General features: G+C 37.2%; 1 protein-coding gene across 7 annotated transcripts in view; it reads right to left on the reverse strand.

Moving 5' to 3' along the window:
• The window catches only part of MAP2K4 (mitogen-activated protein kinase kinase 4), a 67,284-nt gene that overhangs the window by 3,065 nt on the left and 44,192 nt on the right, over positions 1 to 20,027 (reverse strand). For all 7 annotated transcript variants that reach the window (XM_087953950.1, XM_026667596.2, XM_026667595.2 and 4 more), the window contains 6 exons: positions 14,359 to 14,478; positions 13,058 to 13,177; positions 12,022 to 12,073; positions 9,917 to 10,044; positions 7,083 to 7,160; positions 5,660 to 5,808 (listed from right to left, as the gene is read on the reverse strand). In XM_087953950.1, the coding sequence (XP_087810076.1) occupies positions 5,660 to 5,808; positions 7,083 to 7,160; positions 9,917 to 10,044; positions 12,022 to 12,073; positions 13,058 to 13,177; positions 14,359 to 14,478 (647 nt within the window). The remainder of the gene's footprint in view (positions 1 to 5,659; positions 5,809 to 7,082; positions 7,161 to 9,916; positions 10,045 to 12,021; positions 12,074 to 13,057; positions 13,178 to 14,358; positions 14,479 to 20,027) is intronic.

The raw sequence follows: 20,027 nt of genomic DNA on the forward strand, positions 1-20,027 counted from the left end.
ATAATTTAACTGCAGGTTCTTAGTTTTGGCCTTGTGTGTGCAAAGGGATAGTGAAATAGTGTTTAAAAACCAGTTTAAATATTGCTTATTAAGCCATAAACTGATGGTCAAAATGTGTTCTATAGAGTGTTTGAAACATTAACAAGAAAACAGACTGACTAAATTTCCAAACAAACCATAAAACCTATTTCTGTACTGTTGTCAAGAGACTGACATGGATATTTCCATGAAATCATCAAGAGTTGAGCATGTCTCAAAGGAAATTTACTACTAAAGTTACACTACCCAGAAAGTTCATTAAGCTTAAAAATATCTTTATTCTGTTTTTCTTTTTACGTACCGTATTTTTCGGAGTACAACACACACTTTTTCTACTCCCAAAAGTGGGGAGAAATGTTTGTGCTTCTTAGACGATGAATGTTGCCAAAGCCACACCTACCTGCCTTTGGCCTTTGCCTCCCAGCAATTTGCCTCCTTGCATCAAACAGCTCCTTTCAGCTTCAGCCTGATTAGTACAAGTAGCTGATTGTAGCTGATCAGTCTCCCAACGATCAGCTGTTTCAGGCTGCAGGGATTGCCATTTCCCATTGCCGCCTCCGTGCGCCCCATTTTCAACCTCTGCATCCCAATTTTCAGCCCGTTCTGATCCCTGCCACCCGGAACAGGCTGAAAATGGGACACACGGAGCCTGAAAATGGGGTGTGCCAAGGCTGAAAACAGGATGCAGAGGCTGAAAATGAGGCGTACGGAGGCGGCAATAGGCTATGGCAATCCTTGCAGCCTGAAACAGCTGATCATCGATCCAACCGACAATCAACTGCTTGTGCTAATCAGGCTGTACTGAAGCTGACCAGGCTGTTTGCTATTTGCTGTAAGGAGACAAACTACTGGGAGGCAAAGGCAGCTTTTTTTTTCTTGTTTTCCTCCCCAAAAGCTAGCTGCGTCTTATACTTCGGAGCATCTTATACTCCAAAAAATATGGTAATCGAAAGTTCAAAAGCAATTTTTTTTATCCTTGTTACTTTTTACGTGTCTGAATTCCTGTTTGGTTTGTAATTATTTTATTGGTAAATTGGATAATGTTTCCCATCTGTCATACTAATTGCAATGAGACTCAGAAACAATTCATTTTCTCCAATATTCTCCAACAATTCATTTTCATTTTCTCCAATATAATGTAACAAATGCATTGCAAAGCTGCAAATACAACCAGTAGAAGAAGTCTATCAATTCTTGTCACTAAACATTATAGCTAGGGTAAGCAGTCCAATGTCATCCAAATATTTTGATTAACCTCTATTTCAGTGATCGGAGTTACCGACTTGGGACTATGAAAAAAAATCTGGAAGGTACCTACTCCCATCAGAATGATGATGTGAACCCAGCTGAATGCAATCAGCAGTATACTACACCAAGGGCTAGATACTTGTACGTCCATGCATACAAATCTTTCTTTTTAGAAAATTTTAGGGCCAGATGTAGGATCATACCATAATATGGGTAGAAAACAACTATCTCCACTCACTTCTATTTAGTATATTGTCTCAATCATAACCTTGGGTATGACACACCAATTCATACTTAAACCAAAAAAAGTACCAGGATCCTCTATGATAAGAGAAGGAAACATCTACTCAGTCATAGCATCTCAGATACAGAATTCAATTCTGTAGTTCAATTAGCCTAGATCGGGGTTCCCAAACTTTTTCAGTCCACCACCCCCTTTGTGCTATAAACTCATCCTTGTTGCCCTCCACCCAGGGGTGGGATTCAAATTTATGTGGGTGTGGCCTAATTTGAGGGCGCGGCTTGCTGGTCATGTGACTGGCTGGTGTGGCTTGCTAGCTGGGCGTGGCTTGCTGGTCACATGACCGGATAGGTGTGGTTTGGTCATGTGACTGGGTGGGCGTGGCCAGGTGACTGGCAAACCAAATACAAGTGGTCCTCACTTAATGGCCGGTTGTTTAGCAAGTGTTCTAATTTATGACTGGCCTCCCCAGAGATACTTGACCTGTTTTTGGAGTTTTGACAGCCATGCACACACATACACACACACACTCCCTTCTAACCCTGCTGGAGCAGGTCATTGGACTAGAATCGGCAAAGTATCTCTGATTAGATTCTAGTAGTGAATAAAATCTAATCAGAGATGCTTTGCTGATTCTTGTTGATTTGTTTTATTTTTACTTCTTTATTTTATGTTGCTGAATTGCATTGACATGTGTGTCCTTCTTATGCACAACCCAGAAGCTTTTGTGATTCTTTGCAGCAAAAATTACTGACCTCTGGCTTTGCTCGACTTTTCAAACGTGCCACCACTGCCGCGTTTTAGGTGCCAGCCCTGCAGGTCCACCCCATTGAGCCCACTGCACTGGAGGGACCTGCCCAAGCAAGTCCGAGCAGAGCAGTGCACCAAGTCAATGGGGTGAGCCTGGGAGAGGGAAAGAGAGAGAGAGAAAAGAAAGAGAGAGAGAAAGAGAGAGAGAAGGAAGAAAAGAAAGAGAAAAGGGAAAGAAAGAAAAAGGGACAGATGAAGAAAGAGGGGGGATGGAAGGGAGCGAAAGAAAAAGAAATAAAGAAGGAGGGAGGGAGGGAGAAAGATAATGAGATGTCTATTCTAGTCCAAACACCTGCTCCAGCAGGGTTAAAAGGGAGTGTGTGTGTGTGTGTGTGTGTGTGTGTGTGTGTGTGTGTGTGTGTGTGTTCTCCTTGTAATTTACCAGTACATTTTGGTTTTGCCTTCTTCAGAATTGGCACTGTAATATATTGGGGAAAAGTAATTTTTTGGGGTGGAGATCTGGTCCAATGGATCCTATTTAAAGCCTCAACAAAATGTGAGAGCTTCCTGATAGTCTTGATCATGTTTCGTCCACAAAATCTTTAATGTGGAAAAGGGCCTCAGTCTAAACTAGACCGCAGGTCTCTCTCTCTCTCTCTCCTTCTCTCTCTCTCCTTCTCTCTCTCTCTCTCTCTCCCCCTTCCCTCTCTCTCCCTCCCCCTCTCCCTCTCTCCCTCCCAGACTGGTTTTGCTCTACTTTCCTAATGTGCCTGCAGGGCCAGCGCTTTGAACATGGATGGATGGATGGATAGAGAGAGAGAGACAGGTAGGTAGGTAGGTAGATAGCTAGCTAGGTAGATAGATATATTGGTAGATAGGTAGGTAGGCAGGCAGGCAGGCAAGCAGACAGACCTTTTGGTTGGATGTATGGATAGGTAGGTAGGTAGATTAGTAGGTAGGTAGGTAGATATTGGTAGATAGGTATATGGATAGGTAGGTAGGTAGACAGAAAGACAGGCAGGCAAGTATGTAGGTAGGCAGGCAAACACACAGACAGACAGAACGCGACAGCGGCGGCACTTTGGGAAAGTAAAGCAAAGCCATCATCATCGCATTCGAGGCACTGGCTCCGGAGCAGTGCAACAGTCAGTGGGTTGAGCCTACAGTGTCGGTGCCTCGAACGGCCCCCTGCCACCTTTTAGCACCCCTCTGCCAGCCCCCTTGGGGGTGCTAAGAGGTGGCAGGGGGCGTTCGAGGTGCTGGCACCGCAGGCTCACCCCATTGACTGTTGCACCAGAGAGGTGCAAGGGACTCAATGGGGTGAGCCTGTGCAGCTGGTGCATCGAACGCAGTGGCGGCACATTGCAAAAGTAGATCAAAGCTGCCGGCCCTGGGCTTCCTCAACTCTGCCCTGCTCCAGGAAGGAGGGAACAGCACTGCCCTCTACGAAGTGAGTGCCCCAAGAGGGGGGGCAGCTTGGGAGGCTGATCCCTGGCAGGAGGGGCATCCTGTGAACTTGCTGTCAGGCACAGCAACTACAAAGAGGGGTGGGCTTGGCTGAGCAGGATCCTGGATATTGGGCATGTGGTCAAAGCCCGCCTTCCTCTGCCTCCCCCAGGTCAGGGGTCTGCAACCTTAAACACTCAAAGAGCCATTTGGACCTGTTTCCCACAGAAAACAAAACACCGGGAGCCCCAAGACATGGGTGGGTGTGGCAACTCAATGTCAGTTGAGTCACAGGACCCCCCAGGTTTTGTGTTTTTGTGTGTTTTCTATGGGGAACAGGTTGCTCTCTCTCTCCTCCCTCCTTCTCCCATCTCTATCTTTCTCCCTCTTTCTCCTTCTCCCCCACTCCCCACCCCCCTTCCAAACTCCCACACCCAGGGAATAACTGTAAGGAAATTTGGCCACGTTCTTTCTGTCTCTGGAAAGATACAAAAATAAACCTTGCATTCCAAAAGGAGTGACAGTCAGGCTGTTCCCTCACAGTGCTACAAGGTTGCTGCCTTAGATCGCTGCTTAATCCTTGCAAAACTGGCCAGAGAGAGGGGAGCAGACAGAGCTGAATTGAGCCGAATCTCTCTCCCTCCCTTTGTATCTCTCCCTCTCTCTCTGTGTGTGTATCTCGCTCTCTCTCGCTCCCTGTGTCTCTTCTCACTCTCTCGGAAAGCCCTGCATGCTCTCCTTGGGGCTCTTCGCTGTCCCCTTTTCTTTCTTCCTTTTGGAAATCTGGGCTGGCTGAAGAATGAGAGGAGGAGGAGGGGGAGGAGGGAAGCCTCCACCGTGGCTTCTGCTCGTTCCTCAGCTAGCCCGGACTTCCAAAAGGAAGGAAGAAAAAAGGATAGCGAAGAGCCCCAAGTAGAGCACACAGGACTTTCCGAGAGAGTGAGAAGCTTCTTTTCTTTCTTCTTGGCGAGTTTTTGGAAATCCAGGTTGGCTGAGGAATGAGCGCAAGCCGTGGCGGAGGCTTCCTTCCTCCTTCTCCCCTCCTTCCCCTCTCGTGCGCACCCTCCAGGCCCCACCACAGCTGGCTCCATGGCTGTTCGCTGCTCTTGCAGCACCTGTGCAGCACACTCAAATTTAGTGCACTTTACTCCATCCCCTCCTCCTCCTCCTCCTGGAGCCCATTACAATGCGGTGCATCGGAGCTGCCGCATTTGAGGCGCCCGCTCCAGAGCGGTGCAATAGTCAGGGCCTCGAACGCCCCCCTGCCGCCTCTTAGAGCCCCAGTGCCGGCCCCCTTGCCTCTTAGTGCCCCCACAAGGCATCCCCCCCAAGGGGCGGTACTGCCCACTTTGGGAACCACTGTTTATTGAGGACTTATGAATAAGTTATAATTATTTGAGTCTTTTAATCTTAAAACTATATTTTTGATCATACTGTGAATTTCCTTCTTGTATTTTGATTTTTTTAAAAACGTTATTTCGAGATCATCTCCTGTTGCATTTTAAAAATTCCATGTTTTTTTTAAATCTGCAAATTTTAACATTTGCAGAAAAAATATTTTACAAAGTTACATAGAAATGTCACAATAAATAAAGATTAGTATTAATTTAAAATCTGGAACTTAACAGTCTGAAGCGATTGATACACGTTCCTAAGAAAGGCTTATTAAATAAGCTATAGTTGACTAGTTCTCATTATCATGCTTTAAGTGTAAGGCATAAACCATGTTATGCAAAAAACAGAACCCTAAACTGGTGGTTCTCAATGTTTTCTTCACCACAGACCTCCTTTAAATAACTTTGTAGCCATGGACCTTGGCCACAGATCTCCAAGACTTAACTCAAAATTTATATTTCTTCAAACCTACATGGACCCTGTGAGAACCACTGCCCTAAACCATTCATCCAGAATAAGGTCAAAATGAAACATACTCACCACAAGTTGACAAAGTTGATAAAACTTTGGGAGAATTCCCGTTCCTCTGAGTTGCTCAGTTGTGGTGGGTCTCCTTTGACCACTTGTGTCAGCTGATCAAATACACTATTCCATTTAGGATAGGGAAACCGTCCTGTGGCTAACTCATACTGCAGCAAAGATATCATCACAAAACACACAGGCTTATTCAACAAGAAGTTCACAAAAGTAGAAACAGTTGCTGCTGCTAATAATAATAATAATAATAATAATAATAATAATAATAATAATAATTATTATTATTATTATTATTATTATTATTATTATTATTATTATTATTATTATTCCTTTTGAAGGAGCCGGGTGCAGGTTATAGTGTAATACAATAATTCTATAGCAATGATAAAACATAAATCAGTGCAGATGTAACTCTCCTAAATAGTTAAGAGGAATGATCCAGGCAATTATATCTACTAGGCGTAGGGAAACAACTATTTTCAGCATTGTATTAGACTAAGCCATTTGAGAGCTATCTTCCTGGGAAAGAAATTCAATAATTCAATATAAATAAGGCTCTACCTTACCTCAGCTGAAAGCCACAGTGGTTGCATTATTGGTGTAACTGCAGATTATCACAAAATATGTATATGGAGATTCTCAGTCATCCAGGTCATGGTTGTCCCAAAGGTGCTTTTTCAAGAGGAAAGTCCAGAAAGTCCAGTTGCCTCTTGAAAAAGCATCTTTGGGATCACAAAATATGTAAGTCACTACAAGAGAGATGAACTTTTAATAGTTTACATCCTAAGTTATTGAGGACATGATATACAAGTAGTAATCCCTTAATTTGTGCCTGGGAGATTATACTCGGCCATTCCCATTAAAATGTGTGCATTCTGTATAAACTGTAGCTTTGCAACAATATTCTAGTGCAGCTTCACACAAAGCACATAGCCTAGATCCAAGAAAAGCCAGGGTTTATCACTTGAAACTAAATAGAAGCATACATTTATTTCTCATGGTCAAGAATACATATAGAAAAATTAATACTAGCATTGAAAAGGTTAGTGCTGCATGCTCCTTCAAATCTGCAACAAGTAACAGTATTTCACTTCACTGGTGCTGACCAATGATTTAAAACTTTCTCATTAGACAGGCACTCTCACTCCATTTATGCTAAAAAAAAAATCCATGACTTTCTACTTGAAGCAAAGTATTCTTTACACAAGCAATGGTTTTATACGTCCACTAGGGGGAAGCACCACATGGTACACTAAAACTGAAAGAAGTGGACAAAGAAGTGTAAACTATGTACTTCTAAAAAATTCAGATAGGCATATATTTTATGTTTATAAAAGCAACACTAACTTTTACATTTCCCAAATTCTTCTATCACTTCATAAGCAGATTTAAGAATTTCTCTTCAGCAACATTCACTATTTCTTACCAATGTAATCCCTAAGCTCCAGACATCAGAACGGACATCATATCCTTGCCTGGATGCACTAGGGTCTATCCTCTCTGGCTGAAATAAGATAGAAAAAAAAATAGGTATAAAAGAGGAAGATCAAATATATAAAAAAAAATGATACAAAGATTACACAGTGAGATGGAGGTAAGACTTAATGTAACACCAACATTTCCCTCATCAAGTATCACTTTAATGAAGAGCAAAAACCAAACAGAATCCTACAATCTGGTTAGCAATTTCTGGACTCTGTATGAATTGTGCCAGTTAAGCATAATTCGATCAATTGTTTGTACATCAAAAATCTAATGCATCTAAGCATACTTCAGGCCTCAGTACATGTCAAGCATTTCTTAAAACTGGTGCTTAAATTGAGTCTCTAGTTGCTTGTATAAAGGGGAGATCATGAAAAGGAACCAATGTGCTTTTAATTCAGATCAGGAGCATGCTCTCAAAACAGGGTGTGAAGCTGCTTTTTGTTCAAAGCAAATTTAGGCACATTTTAAAGAGAGCTTACTATCATACTACAGTTTAGCATTCAAGGCTTCCACTCTCTTTCCACAGTAAACCTGAATCCTAATTTTCAAACCTATTTCAATTACTCTTTTTCTCTTAAGGAAAAGCAAAGATTCCAATGATGATGAAATATGTCTCCAGCACTGCACTTCATGGAAATTAACATTTCCTGCCTTCTGCTTTGTACTGTAGAAAGCTTTTTCTAGGAACCCTCCAACTCTAAGTTGAGGCATTTATTCCTCCTGCAAATGTTCCTTGATCCTTCTATTATTAGAGAATCCAGATTATTAAAGATTGTTAAAATATGTGCATGATTTGCTGTGCATCTGAATGAGCATCCAGGAATGTAATGTTCTACAATACTGAAAAAGCCTCTGGACTGCACAAGCAGTAGTATGCTTTCAGCCCCAGCCACTCACATTTGTAAGACATTAATGATGTGCTCTGGCCAGATACAGCATAATTAGAAACTTAGAAATAAATATAGAATTCTTTTTGCTGCCTAGATCAAACCTCTAGAATCTTAATTCACTCAGGGGGTCTTTTCAAAATCAAACAGTGCTTCTCCCCTAGCAAACAAATTGCTACCCAATTTACAATTCATATGTGTGTTAATATTCCCACTGCCTCTGCAAAAATACTGACAACTGAAAGAAACTTCCTGTAATGATTCCTATTCTTCCTTATTCCCTCCAAAGGAATCGGTTTCAAACCTTTCTCTAGGATCACTACGATCTCATATAAAGAAAGCTATGAATAACAAATATTCTTGTGTGTATTAAAGTGCCAGAATTAAAATTTCTATAATCATTTGGAGATATTGCTATTAAAATAGATTGTTCTTCTTTTCCCTTAATGATATTCTGACTGTGGGCTCCAAGGTAAAGCAAAGGTGAAATAAAATGTGCTGGACTGCCATTCAAGCTACCAACTCTTTAGTTTACTTTCTTTTTCTCTCTCTCTGGCAACAATAGAACTGGAATATTGGCAAGATCTATAGGCCACTACATTAATTTGACATACAGCAACCTTTGACTGGAGATTATCTATAAACTGCAATATCACCTTTTCAACACCTAATTTGGCAATCCCTGCCATGTATAGTTTAATACTTAATATTATCAAACAATTTAAATTTATTAATCTATCAACATTTTGGGTGTTTCATATTACTTTCCCCTCCCCAGACCTAGGACCATTTCCACCTTACTATAAACTACAGGGCAGAAATAGCTTGTTGCGGACAAGTGTTGCATTTTATTATTGTTATAATTTTAAGAATTTTTCTACTGGCTCTGTTCTGGTTCTCCTTCTGTTTTTATGATAATAATTCTAGGTCTAGGTTCTGTTTTTAAAGTTGCTGATTTTAGAACTAAAGAACATTTTGAAAATCCTCAAAAAAAAAAAAAAAACAGGGAAAAATAAATTAAATAGTCACATATGTACACAGTTATCCACTAGATAGTTTATCCACTAGATCCCCTTTGAATACATTTAGAAAGAGGTCTCAATACTTCTGAGTCTCTTAGTCCATTAGGTATGCAGACCATGTCTAGGTAGCAGGTCATACAAGAATGTGGCAAACAATGGACTTAACAACAACAAAACTAGGTAATAGTTTTGCCTACTGGCAAGAATAAGATAACCAAACTTGAAGATAAGGGGTTGAATAAGGCTTCAAGAATCCAGAAATTGAGGACACAATGAAATGAATGTCTTCAGTCAGCCGTTCTCAGCTGGTAGTCCATATAACCCAGCTATATTAGAAATGGTGTGAATGAGATTCAAGAGGAGTATCAAAAAACTTTAATTTAGTTTTTAAATGTATAATACCTATAATAATATCTTCTTAGAAATACTGAGCCTTTTTTATTATCAGTTCAAAAACCAGGTTCTTTGCTATAACAAGTAATGGAACTGAAAATATGAGACAGTACTTCAAACAAAGCTAAGGACACCTATTTTGCTCCTTATCTCCCCAAAATGTACCAAAAAACCCCCTAATATTTGATTTCCTCTACTTTCATGGTTAAAAAATAGAAGATGCTGGGCTACATGTGGTGTCTAGGCTGTATTTCTTACATTTCTAGCTCCGTAACTTGCCTTGCCTATTCCTTTGCCTGTCAAATGTACTAACAGTTCCAAGTTAACTATCCAGCAATTTAGGCAATAAAAACTGGCCAAGGGGATAGATCCTGGATATTTAGTATTACTACATATCAGAGTTGTGAAAAAAACAAAAAAAAATATTCATTTTAATTCCCATTTCAGCAATTAATTTTTCCAATCCCACTTACTGCCATATATGGCCGGCATCCAGCATCTCTGGTTTTGGCAATGGAGTCTACAAGTTGTCCACTAATGCCAAAATCACAGAGTTTAATATTTCCATTTCTATCCAGAAGAATATTGGAAGGTTTTATATCTGAAAGAAAAAAAGAGTAAAGACATTACTTATGAGGGCAAATCCCAGTTAAGTTACTTTTATTTCAATCTATTGAAAGCTCCTAAACAATAAGAAACAAGATCAAGATTTTGTTTGCATCTTTACTGGAGAAACCTGATGTTCTCTATCCTCTCCCCCACCGTTCTTAATCAATAGTGATGTGCCAAACATTTGGAATTTGCAACAGGTATTTCAAAGTTGATATAGGTTCTTCTAATCTCAACGTAAGTTTTTCAACTCTGTTTTGACCTCACCAAAAGTGTTCTGAGCTCCAAATGTGGAATGTTTACAATCAAACTATTCATCAAATCAGATAAAACATGGACAAAAGCACATTATTCATTGTTCATGGCTAGTGACAATCTGAAAAAACTAAAAGCGATAAGGATAATTTACTAATATTTAATTTCTTAAATCCTTTTTATATTTAACAAATACGATATAAGGAATGTAACTAGGAGGAAGATTAGTAAGAAAATGTTCATCCAAGCATCCATATTTCTTTGGACTATACATAGAGATCTCACTGGGTCATTCCATAAGTAACTGATCAGCTATGGGCATAATGTGATAGTTTCTTCTCATTTGGGCTTTTACAACATATACACACAAACTGAGATTATCACTTTTAATTAAAATTATGCAGCACAAAAGCAAAATATAACCTAATGTACTGTACGTCAGGAATTACTACGCATTATTTTTAACCCATGTATGAAGGCCCATTGTGAATCTGAAAGTCAACATTGATTCCACTAAGTGATGGGTAAAGTATTTGCATTTTTTTCATCAACTAAAACTTGTTCTGAACACATGGGTCAGATGATAAAGTGTAAAAGCAAAAAAAAAAAAAAGGAGATTAAATTAAGTTAAATTCACAATGCCTGCCATAGTGTGCAGTGGTTAGAAGGCAATACTGCAGGCTAACTCACTGCTCACTCCAAGAGTTTGATTTTGAGCGGCTCAAGGTTGACTCAAACTTCCATCCTTCCAAGGTCGGTAAAAGAGGACCCAGATTGTTGGGGGCATTATGCTGACTATGTAAACAGCTTAGAGAGACCTGTAAAGCACTATGAAGCAGTATATAAGTCTAAGTGCTATTGCTATTATTTCTTTAACCACAGGAGTTGGATTGGAACTTTTTGCAAATCAAGCTAGCACAGTAAGCAATAGAGAATGCTGGGAGTTTTAATCTGGACTGGAAAGTTGAAAGGTCCATGTCTTTACATTAAGCAGTATTTTAACCTGTTTGGGGGCAGTGAGTCATCCAGATTTCCCAAGGGTGAAAGAAGGAACTTTTATTATTTTAGTTGGTCATTTTGGGCTTTCAATATAAATACTTTCAATTATATTGTACATGGATTTTAATTACTGATAATTATTAGTGTAACCTGACAGTTGATGTGGAAAATTACAATGTTAGAAATTCAAATAAGCCAGTGTTTGGGACCTGGAATTTCCTTCCCTGCATGTGTGGAAAAGAAAACAGTGGGCAGTTTTCCCCATTTCCTGAACGTTCCCTCCAAAAGTGAGTCCTCACTGTTCCAAATGCCTTACTCTTTAGTTCTTCTGAAAAAAAAATTTAAATTGCTAATCATGGAGGCAGGAATGAGCAAATACGCCCATTTTTACTAGTGGAAGCACCATTTGGAGGATATAAAACTGAAGGTATATTCCTGCAAATGATGTGTTAAGTAATGATCCACACCAATGCAATAGAGAGAGTAGCAAATTAAAGAGTAAAACAAATTAGAAATGATAGTAGGTTAAAAAATCAAAATCAAAGGGTTTTTAAAATGATAAAGATAAATTGTGACATCATTAAATGTCTTAAATTACATATAGACAGATGCAAAGTCTCTGAATGGTTCCATGTTTTAGATATGTTTCCAAAGATCCAGTTTGAAAAGTTAGATAATTTATTTGTATAATAAAGACATACCCAGGTAGCCCTACCTCTGTGAATGATTTTCAAGTTTTCTTTTAAGTGGTTTAATGCTTTCACAGTCTAGGAGAGAAGAAGAAAGTTTTATGGAGTTCTACTGAAGTCCTATTAATATCGCAATTCAAAATCAACAAATGCTTTCTAGAATGTATTTCAGGAAAATTATAAAGCAGAAATCCAAAAGTATCCTTTCAAAGTCTTAACAATACATTTTTACAACATATTTAATTTAAAAAAAAAAAAAGATAATTGGAAAGTGTTCAATAGTACCAGGAAGGAAGAAGAAAGATGAGCACAGGTAGTCCTTGGGTTACAATCCTGATTAGGATTGGAATATCCATTGTTAAGCAAAACCCTATATATATTCGCTTTTCCAGGTAGACACAGTTAAAATCTCAATATAATGTAGCTACCAACTCTCTGATGCTTTTCTCAAGTTCATTTAGCCGGACAAGGGAGATTTAAAAAGTTGTGATGGGAAAGTATAATGCATGTGACTCCCCTTCCCACTTAAATAACATGGTTTAAGAAGCAGTAGCAGCATGGTTGTGATGGTTTGTAGAATTTCATTCTATGCCTCTTTTTCACCAACCCAATGAACATCATTCAACCTTTCTGTGTCAATCAAGAGAATGTTAAGTAGTGGGCTAAGAATTGCTATGGTTGAAACTGGGTTTTATCCTTTCTATAAGATTCTCTGTATTACAATTCTGTCCTCTGCAATCAACCAAACAGCTGACTGGGTTGAAGCAGGATAGAAAGTACACACACACACACACACATACCATACCCTAAACACATACATACCATACTCACTTTTGGTAGTACACACACATACCATATTCACACTTCATCCAGTGAATTGCCAACATTTTTTTTCTTAGCAAACAAAATAAGCCATTTTAAAAGAAGTCAGCAAAATATCAGAGTTTCTTCAGTAATAAGTCTTCAATCAATCAATCTCATTGCTGTCTAGAAGCTGGTATGGGAAAGCAAAGCAAAGCTGAAGCACATAAACAAAAAGAGGAGCTTTCAAAGAAAACTTACAGCTAAAGTGATTTTGCCTAGAATTTCTTCCGGAATAACGTCATCTAATACACTATATACATATTTGTAAAATTTATCAAACGAGGTAGACATGAGCTCCATACAGATCCAACAGTCACCCTAAACAAAGAAAGAAAAATGGTTATGATTTTTATTGTTAAAGTAAAACAAATGTTATGGATGTTCTGTGTTAACTAAAATAAGCAATGAAAATCTTCTCACATACATTAATGCATGTTCTATTATCCTTAATGTTAAGCAAGCAAAAATAACATTCTTCAAATGTACTTCTTGAACAAATTCAAAATTAATCTATTTCTTATATTAAAGGAAAAACTACTATTTTTTAAAAAAAATTATATATTGACTACCTGATGGGGTGCACTGTATAATTAAGTGACACTGTCCTTTTGTTAGAAAAAAACCAATCAATTTCATTATATGAAGACAATTATATTTGATTCACGAGTGGGTTAAATTTTAATTTATTTCATGAAAAAGAGATGTTTTCTACTTAATGTAGCCTGTTGACTGAATGAAAAGAAAATTATATTGTATGACTTTGTGTCCTAAAATTATATATGATATAATACCAGCAATAACATTATGTTCCTTGGGCTTTGGATCTGCTCTATAGAAAGTCATTACAAATAAGCAAGTAAAAAGATGAGGTCGCACAGCTTATCAAACTACTTCTCGAAGTAAGGTGCTATAAGAAGGTGAACATTGGACATATATCCTTTTAGGTACATGGAGTGATCAACAAGGTTCAATAAATATGAATTTAATGCCTTGCCCAAAACATGTCCTTCACAAAATGAAGAGGAAGAACTCAAGCATTCTTTGGTGGACTAGCTAGAATAATGTAGCAAATCAGGAGCAGGATGGTTGGATTTCAAGTCACCACTGATCCAGAAACCTTATAAATAACCCTGAACCAGTTAAAATCTCTTGAGTCTAACATATCCTGTAGGATGATTATGAGTGTGAAAGTATGTCACATTTGGAAGGATGATTTGATTAAAATGTAATTAAGAAAATAAAAGTTTGAAAATATAGAGCATAAACTCATAATGACCTTTTTTCTCAAATATCAAAACAAAACCATATTCTGAAGCTTTCTTACGTTCAACTGTTAGAACTAGTCCTGATAATATTTCTATTGCAGGTACCCTACTTCATGCAATGTTATCCAGAAAACTTTCTATCTTGCCCTTCAATTAAGGCATGCCATTACCCATTAAACCTTCTAAACATATCTAAACATTTGGGTGCAAATTTAGCAAATTCTAAGTGCCAACCTCTCTGAAGAGTGCTCCATAAAACTGAACAATATACGGGCAGTCACTACTTCGCATTACTACATCCAGATCCATTAAAAGCTGTTTCTGTTCCTTTTCATCCACTGTTGACCGAATTCTCTGAAAGAGTAATAAGAACAAATCATTAAACTCAAGTCATAGTTGATAGATTTTTAAAATTTAAATGGATGTTATCAATCTGAACTTTTTTAGAATGGGAGAAAGTCCTAGTTTGGCGAAGACTTAAATTGAACACACAAAAAATTAAACCAGTTCTTTAATTTAATCATACAGAATGCAAGAGAGAGAGGGGAAAAACCCACCAGAGATAAAAGCTAACACCAGTCAGAACTTATGTTGATGCTAATATGGCTTGTTATCTGCAGCAGTGTTTCCCTGCAACACACACAATTCTATGTCCAGTGCCCATCTTCTGGTAGGCTCCTCCAATATATCCTTCCCAATAAACTTTTAGTCATTTTGTATTTCTTTATTTACAGACCCCTCACATCCCAGACATAAACTGTTTCAACTCCTTCCCTCAAAATGACGCTATAGAGCACTGCACACCACAACTAGACACAAGGACAGTTTTTTCAGAATGCCATCACTCTGCTAAACAAATAATTCCCTCAACACTGCCCAACTATTTACAAAGTCTGCACTACTATTACTATTAATCTTCTCATCACTCCTTATCACCCATCCCTTCCCACTTGTGATTGTATGACTGTAACTTTGTCGCTTGTATTCTTACGATCTATTTTGACTGTTTCCTAGTATGATTTGATCGCTTATTGTACCCTATGACTATCATTAAGTGTTGTACCTGATGATTCTTGACTCTTGACAAATGTAACTTTTCTTTTATGTACACTGAGAGCATTTGCACCAAGACAAATTCCTTGTGTGTCCAATCACACTTGGCATATAAAGAATTCTAATTCTAATTGAAACAAGGAAAATGGAAGCTAGGAGGTGCTATTTCTCAGCAGCAGCCTTGGGAAAATTCTTCCCTTACAATTAAAGCAGGCACTATTCTTCTCAAACTGCAAAAACTATTGAAGTTGGAACTTTTTAGAACAGCATTCAATTTACTTTGAATTACTTACAAAGATTTAACTGATATATTACTTACAAAGATTTAACTGATATATTAAATATATATTTGATTCTGTTATCATCTGTTTCATTATCACTCTTATTAAAATATATTTTGACTAATTGCAGTTCTGAGTAGTTATTCTTGATTTTAATTTAATATTGATCCTTGATGTTTTAATGTATGTTTTTGGTGATTTTTTCCCCCCCAAGATGAGGAAAGTCAATAAAGATTCACTAGTGTATAAATAGAACACATAAATGAAGTTTAAGCTCAAAGTTTTGAATTTGAAACAATTTGACTACTATTTACTGCAATCTATGCATTTATTCTGAATGTTGTTCCCTGTTCATAATAGCTGTGCAGACAATTGTTAATTCCATTCAGGCAAAGATAAAATTCCTAGGACCAATAAGTGAAAGAGAAATCATACAATAAATGTTGCAAATTTTTGAACGTAAGAGAAAATACTTTCATAGATACGTTGGATAAATTTTGCCTATTAAACATCTCCTGATTACTCTATAGCGTAAAAGAACATTTAAAAGTATTGTGTGTAAATATATTAAACATTTGGTATTTTATATGCAATTTAAAAGACATGCCGCATTTCTACATTTCCTTTTTAAGGAAAATGTTTGTAAATAAATACATTTAAATTTAAATTCACCACCAACAACAACAACAAAAAAAACTGATGCAAATAATTCAGAAATGCATTTTTTTCATTAGCTGTATCTTGGAAACTGCTGGACAAACTGTAAGATATGATAACAGCAAAGGCACCATTAGCATTCTCAAGGGATAGAATTCTTGACTTGTAATTCCATACTACTAAAAGTCCTTAGATTATATTTGACCAAAAAGAAAAAGAGAAAGCAGACTATCAACTGTGGGTTAGAAAGGTTTCTGCATATTTAAAAGCTAAGTGTGATATTCTTGTTCTAATAGATGCCAATGTTTTTTTTTAAATTTTTTATTATGCTTTGAAAATCATTATTTACAATATTTCCAAGAATGAAGGCACTGACAGTTTTCATCTGGTGAACAGCAGTTCTTGTAAGAAATTGTGGAAGACAAATATTTTAATCATGCAGGGTTGTCTGATCCTATGCAGACAAAAGGACTAATTATCCTTTGAGGCAACAAACCGATCTTGACAAGCTAAGAAAGGTTTCCAATTACGTATCACATAGATTTTCTATTATGACAGGAAGAATTTCTAAAACAACATTACATCTCAGCATATTTTTTGTAATAGCTAGAATAATTGGAAAAATTATATCATTACCTGAACAATGAATGTAAGAGTACACACAAAAGTATTATTGTATTAAAGTAATATTGCATTAACCTATATTAAAAGTAAAAGCACCAAGTCCAAAATAGTTCTTCACAATTTCTTTCTATTAATGAAAGCTTTGTAAAGCTAAATATAATTGAATTGCAAGGTATCTGACAATTGATATTACAAAAACAAAGCAATCAATTTCAGTGTTTTTCTGAGGTACACGGAGTACAGTAGTCCAAAAATGAACTTTCATAGTAAGACATGGGATTAATAAGGTGAATGAGGACTGTTCAAGCATTAATGATGGCATTATTACACTATTAATCTCATCTAAATCATGATTTTTAAAAAATATTTAAAAGCAATAACTTTATCCTAAATTGGTAGCAAGAATACCAAACTACACTGGAATCTTCTTACATTGATACTGAGATCTGCAATAAACAAAACAGCACCACAACTTTGATGAAATGAGTACATGCCTTATTTTGTTTGTTTTGTTTTCCTTGGCTAAAGAATTATCCACCTTCAGGTTGGTGGTCGGAAGCCATCTGACAACCAAATACTAAAATATATCCAATAAAAAAAATGCCAAACTGCTTCCTGGATTAACATTAGCTAATATGCTTAGAACTCTCACTAGACTACAAAAGGCAGATACAGCAGCCTCAAATCACCTCAGATCTGCATAGCTGTCTTTCTTGTCTTTTTATCCTTGAACCTCCTCAACCTTGTTTATTTCAATTGCTATTTGCAGCAAATGATGCAAAATAGTTTTTCAGAAGGGGGATTTAATCCCTCTTTCACAAAGGTGTTCCACAGACATCCCACAATTCTAATGCAAACTTTAGCATTTGTAAACAAATTTAAAACTACGCATGTCATTGAGTTATAGCCTAAAGCAATCACATCTCACACTAAAAATCCTTATAGCAACAATAGTCTATTCATACTATAGATCTCTAGATTTGACCTCACTGAAATATACAGTATCCTATTCCTATCTTTCCTCCAAGGAACAGTTTCCCAATCTACAGAAGCCACAAAATAGCAGACACAGAAAAATTATGTTTTATTCCAGAGGTATGCCACATGTTTTCTGGGTAATTCTTCCAGAGATATCTATCTATCGTTCTGCATCCAAGAAAACAATAAGCAAGAACCCATCTCTTTATTCAGAATTATGGATATTGAAGATATTGTCTATTATCAAAAACAAACAAAGGAATAATAAATAATATGGATAAAAGTGCCAAATCCAGTCTAAACATCTGGCTGATTATGGGATCAGATTTTTTTAATCCTAGCTTTTTTTTTTTTCCAGTTCAGGGTCTGCATTTTTAGATCAACCAAATGTTGATCTATTCATTGTGTCTTGAATTGACTGATTGGCTTGTTGCCCTGGTAAGATTTCATGCGATAAGAGTGGCTGACCATCCTGAAGTCATCCGAAAGGCTTTCATGCCTAAGGCAGGACTAGAACTCACAATCACCTGGTTTTAGTCTGTTGTCTTAAACTACTAGACAAAACTGGCTCTTTCTTCTAAAGTTGATTTAACATTTATTTTCTTCTAGTAGTCTCTTTAACACAAGCAATATCTCAGTTATTTATGGCACTAAATAAGCCATCAGTTACACTAATCTTTATTGTTTTCCTTTAGATCTAATCATTCCTAGAATGTTAAGATCTCCTAAGTACAGACCTGAGACCATACGTAAAGTAGTTCTTTTGTGTTTTTCTTGAATCATTAACAAACTAAGTGGCAATCTACTCATCCCAACTCTTCAGTTTGTTCCTGCTTATAAGTTTCTCTCATTTTCTGAACAATCTTTTCCTTGAATAGCTGAATTATTTTTGGCATTTTATTGCCATTTCCCACAGAAATTCAGAATCTCCTCCCCCCTTTTCACTTTTAGCTGCCATTGAACAGATGTGACAGAAAGAGCTGACATAAATATTTCAAGCAGGCAAACCAATATTTAAAAGCATAAAGCATATAGGTATTCTAGATAAGATTAAAATTATGCAGTATGTAATGCTAAGCCTAGGTATGATATAAATAATGTAGAATGCATAGCTTAAGCTGACAAGTTAAAACCTAAAATGTTATATAAGTTCTGCTAATATTCGAAATCCGCACAGGAAGTCGTTTTTGAATGGCTGCCCTTTCATCTCAGAATTAGTTTATGCTTAACCTCTCTGGCAGAGCTCTAAGAACTCCATAAGCTTTTTCCAGAAAATATACCAGATGGTTGTTATAAGAACTCATATACTATTCACTTTTATAATGTCTCCAAAAAGCATAATGGAAGGGAAAAAATATAATTATAGCATACCAAAGATGGACACTTTTAAACCACAAACTTTATTTTTTATATATTTATTTATTACATTTATATGCCATCTATCTTCACTGTTGAAATGACTCTGCACAACTTACAAAATGATAAAAGATAATTATAAAAAGTTAAAATTGGTAGGAATTAAATAGAGACTAAAAATTAAGGGAATGAACAGAACAGGGTGATGTCTTCTCCCCCCCCCCCCCAAAAAAAAACCCCTATCTCCAACATAGAGCATCTCCACTTGGGCCCCAGGTCAGCTAACAGAACCAGGTTTTAAGGTTCTTCTGAAAAACTAACAGGGTGGGGGCGAATCTCATCTGGAGTGTAGAATGTTCCAAAGGGTGGGGGCCATTTCCTTTTCTGCTGGAACAAGTGAGGTGGGTCAATCCCACTGGGATGAGACAGAGCTTCAAATACCCTTCATACAGGTAGTCCTTGACCTGGGGCTGCAATTGAGTCCAATATTTCTGTTGTTAAATGAGACATTTGTCAAGTGAGTTTTTCCCCATTTTTACAACCTTTCTTGCCATAGCTGTTAAGTGAATCACTGCAGTTGATAAGTTAACAACAGGTTGTTAAGTGAACCTGGCTTTCCCATTAACTTTGCTTCTCAGAAGGTTGTAAAAGGTGATCACATGACCTTGGGACAGAGCAATGGTCATAAGTATGAACCAGTTGCCAAGCATCTGATTTTTGATCACAAGACTATAGGAATGCTGCAATGGTCGTAAGTGTGATAAACTTTCATAAATCACTTTTTTCCGTTCCGTTGTAACTTTGAACAGTCGCTAAATGAATTGTTGTAAGTCGAAAGACTACCTGTATTATGTGAATGGTGAACTATCAAAGTCTTTACACTGAACCAAAGAGTGAGAGTAAAAACGGCTTAATGCTTTCAGACAAATTTATACTCTTTAGCAATTCAGCTTT

Source organism: Notechis scutatus, chromosome 2 (genome assembly GCF_049901735.1).
Source record: "Notechis scutatus isolate UNSWTSFEM ecotype Mainland chromosome 2, rNotScu1.2, whole genome shotgun sequence".
Classification (NCBI taxonomy): Eukaryota; Metazoa; Chordata; class Lepidosauria; order Squamata; family Elapidae; genus Notechis; species Notechis scutatus.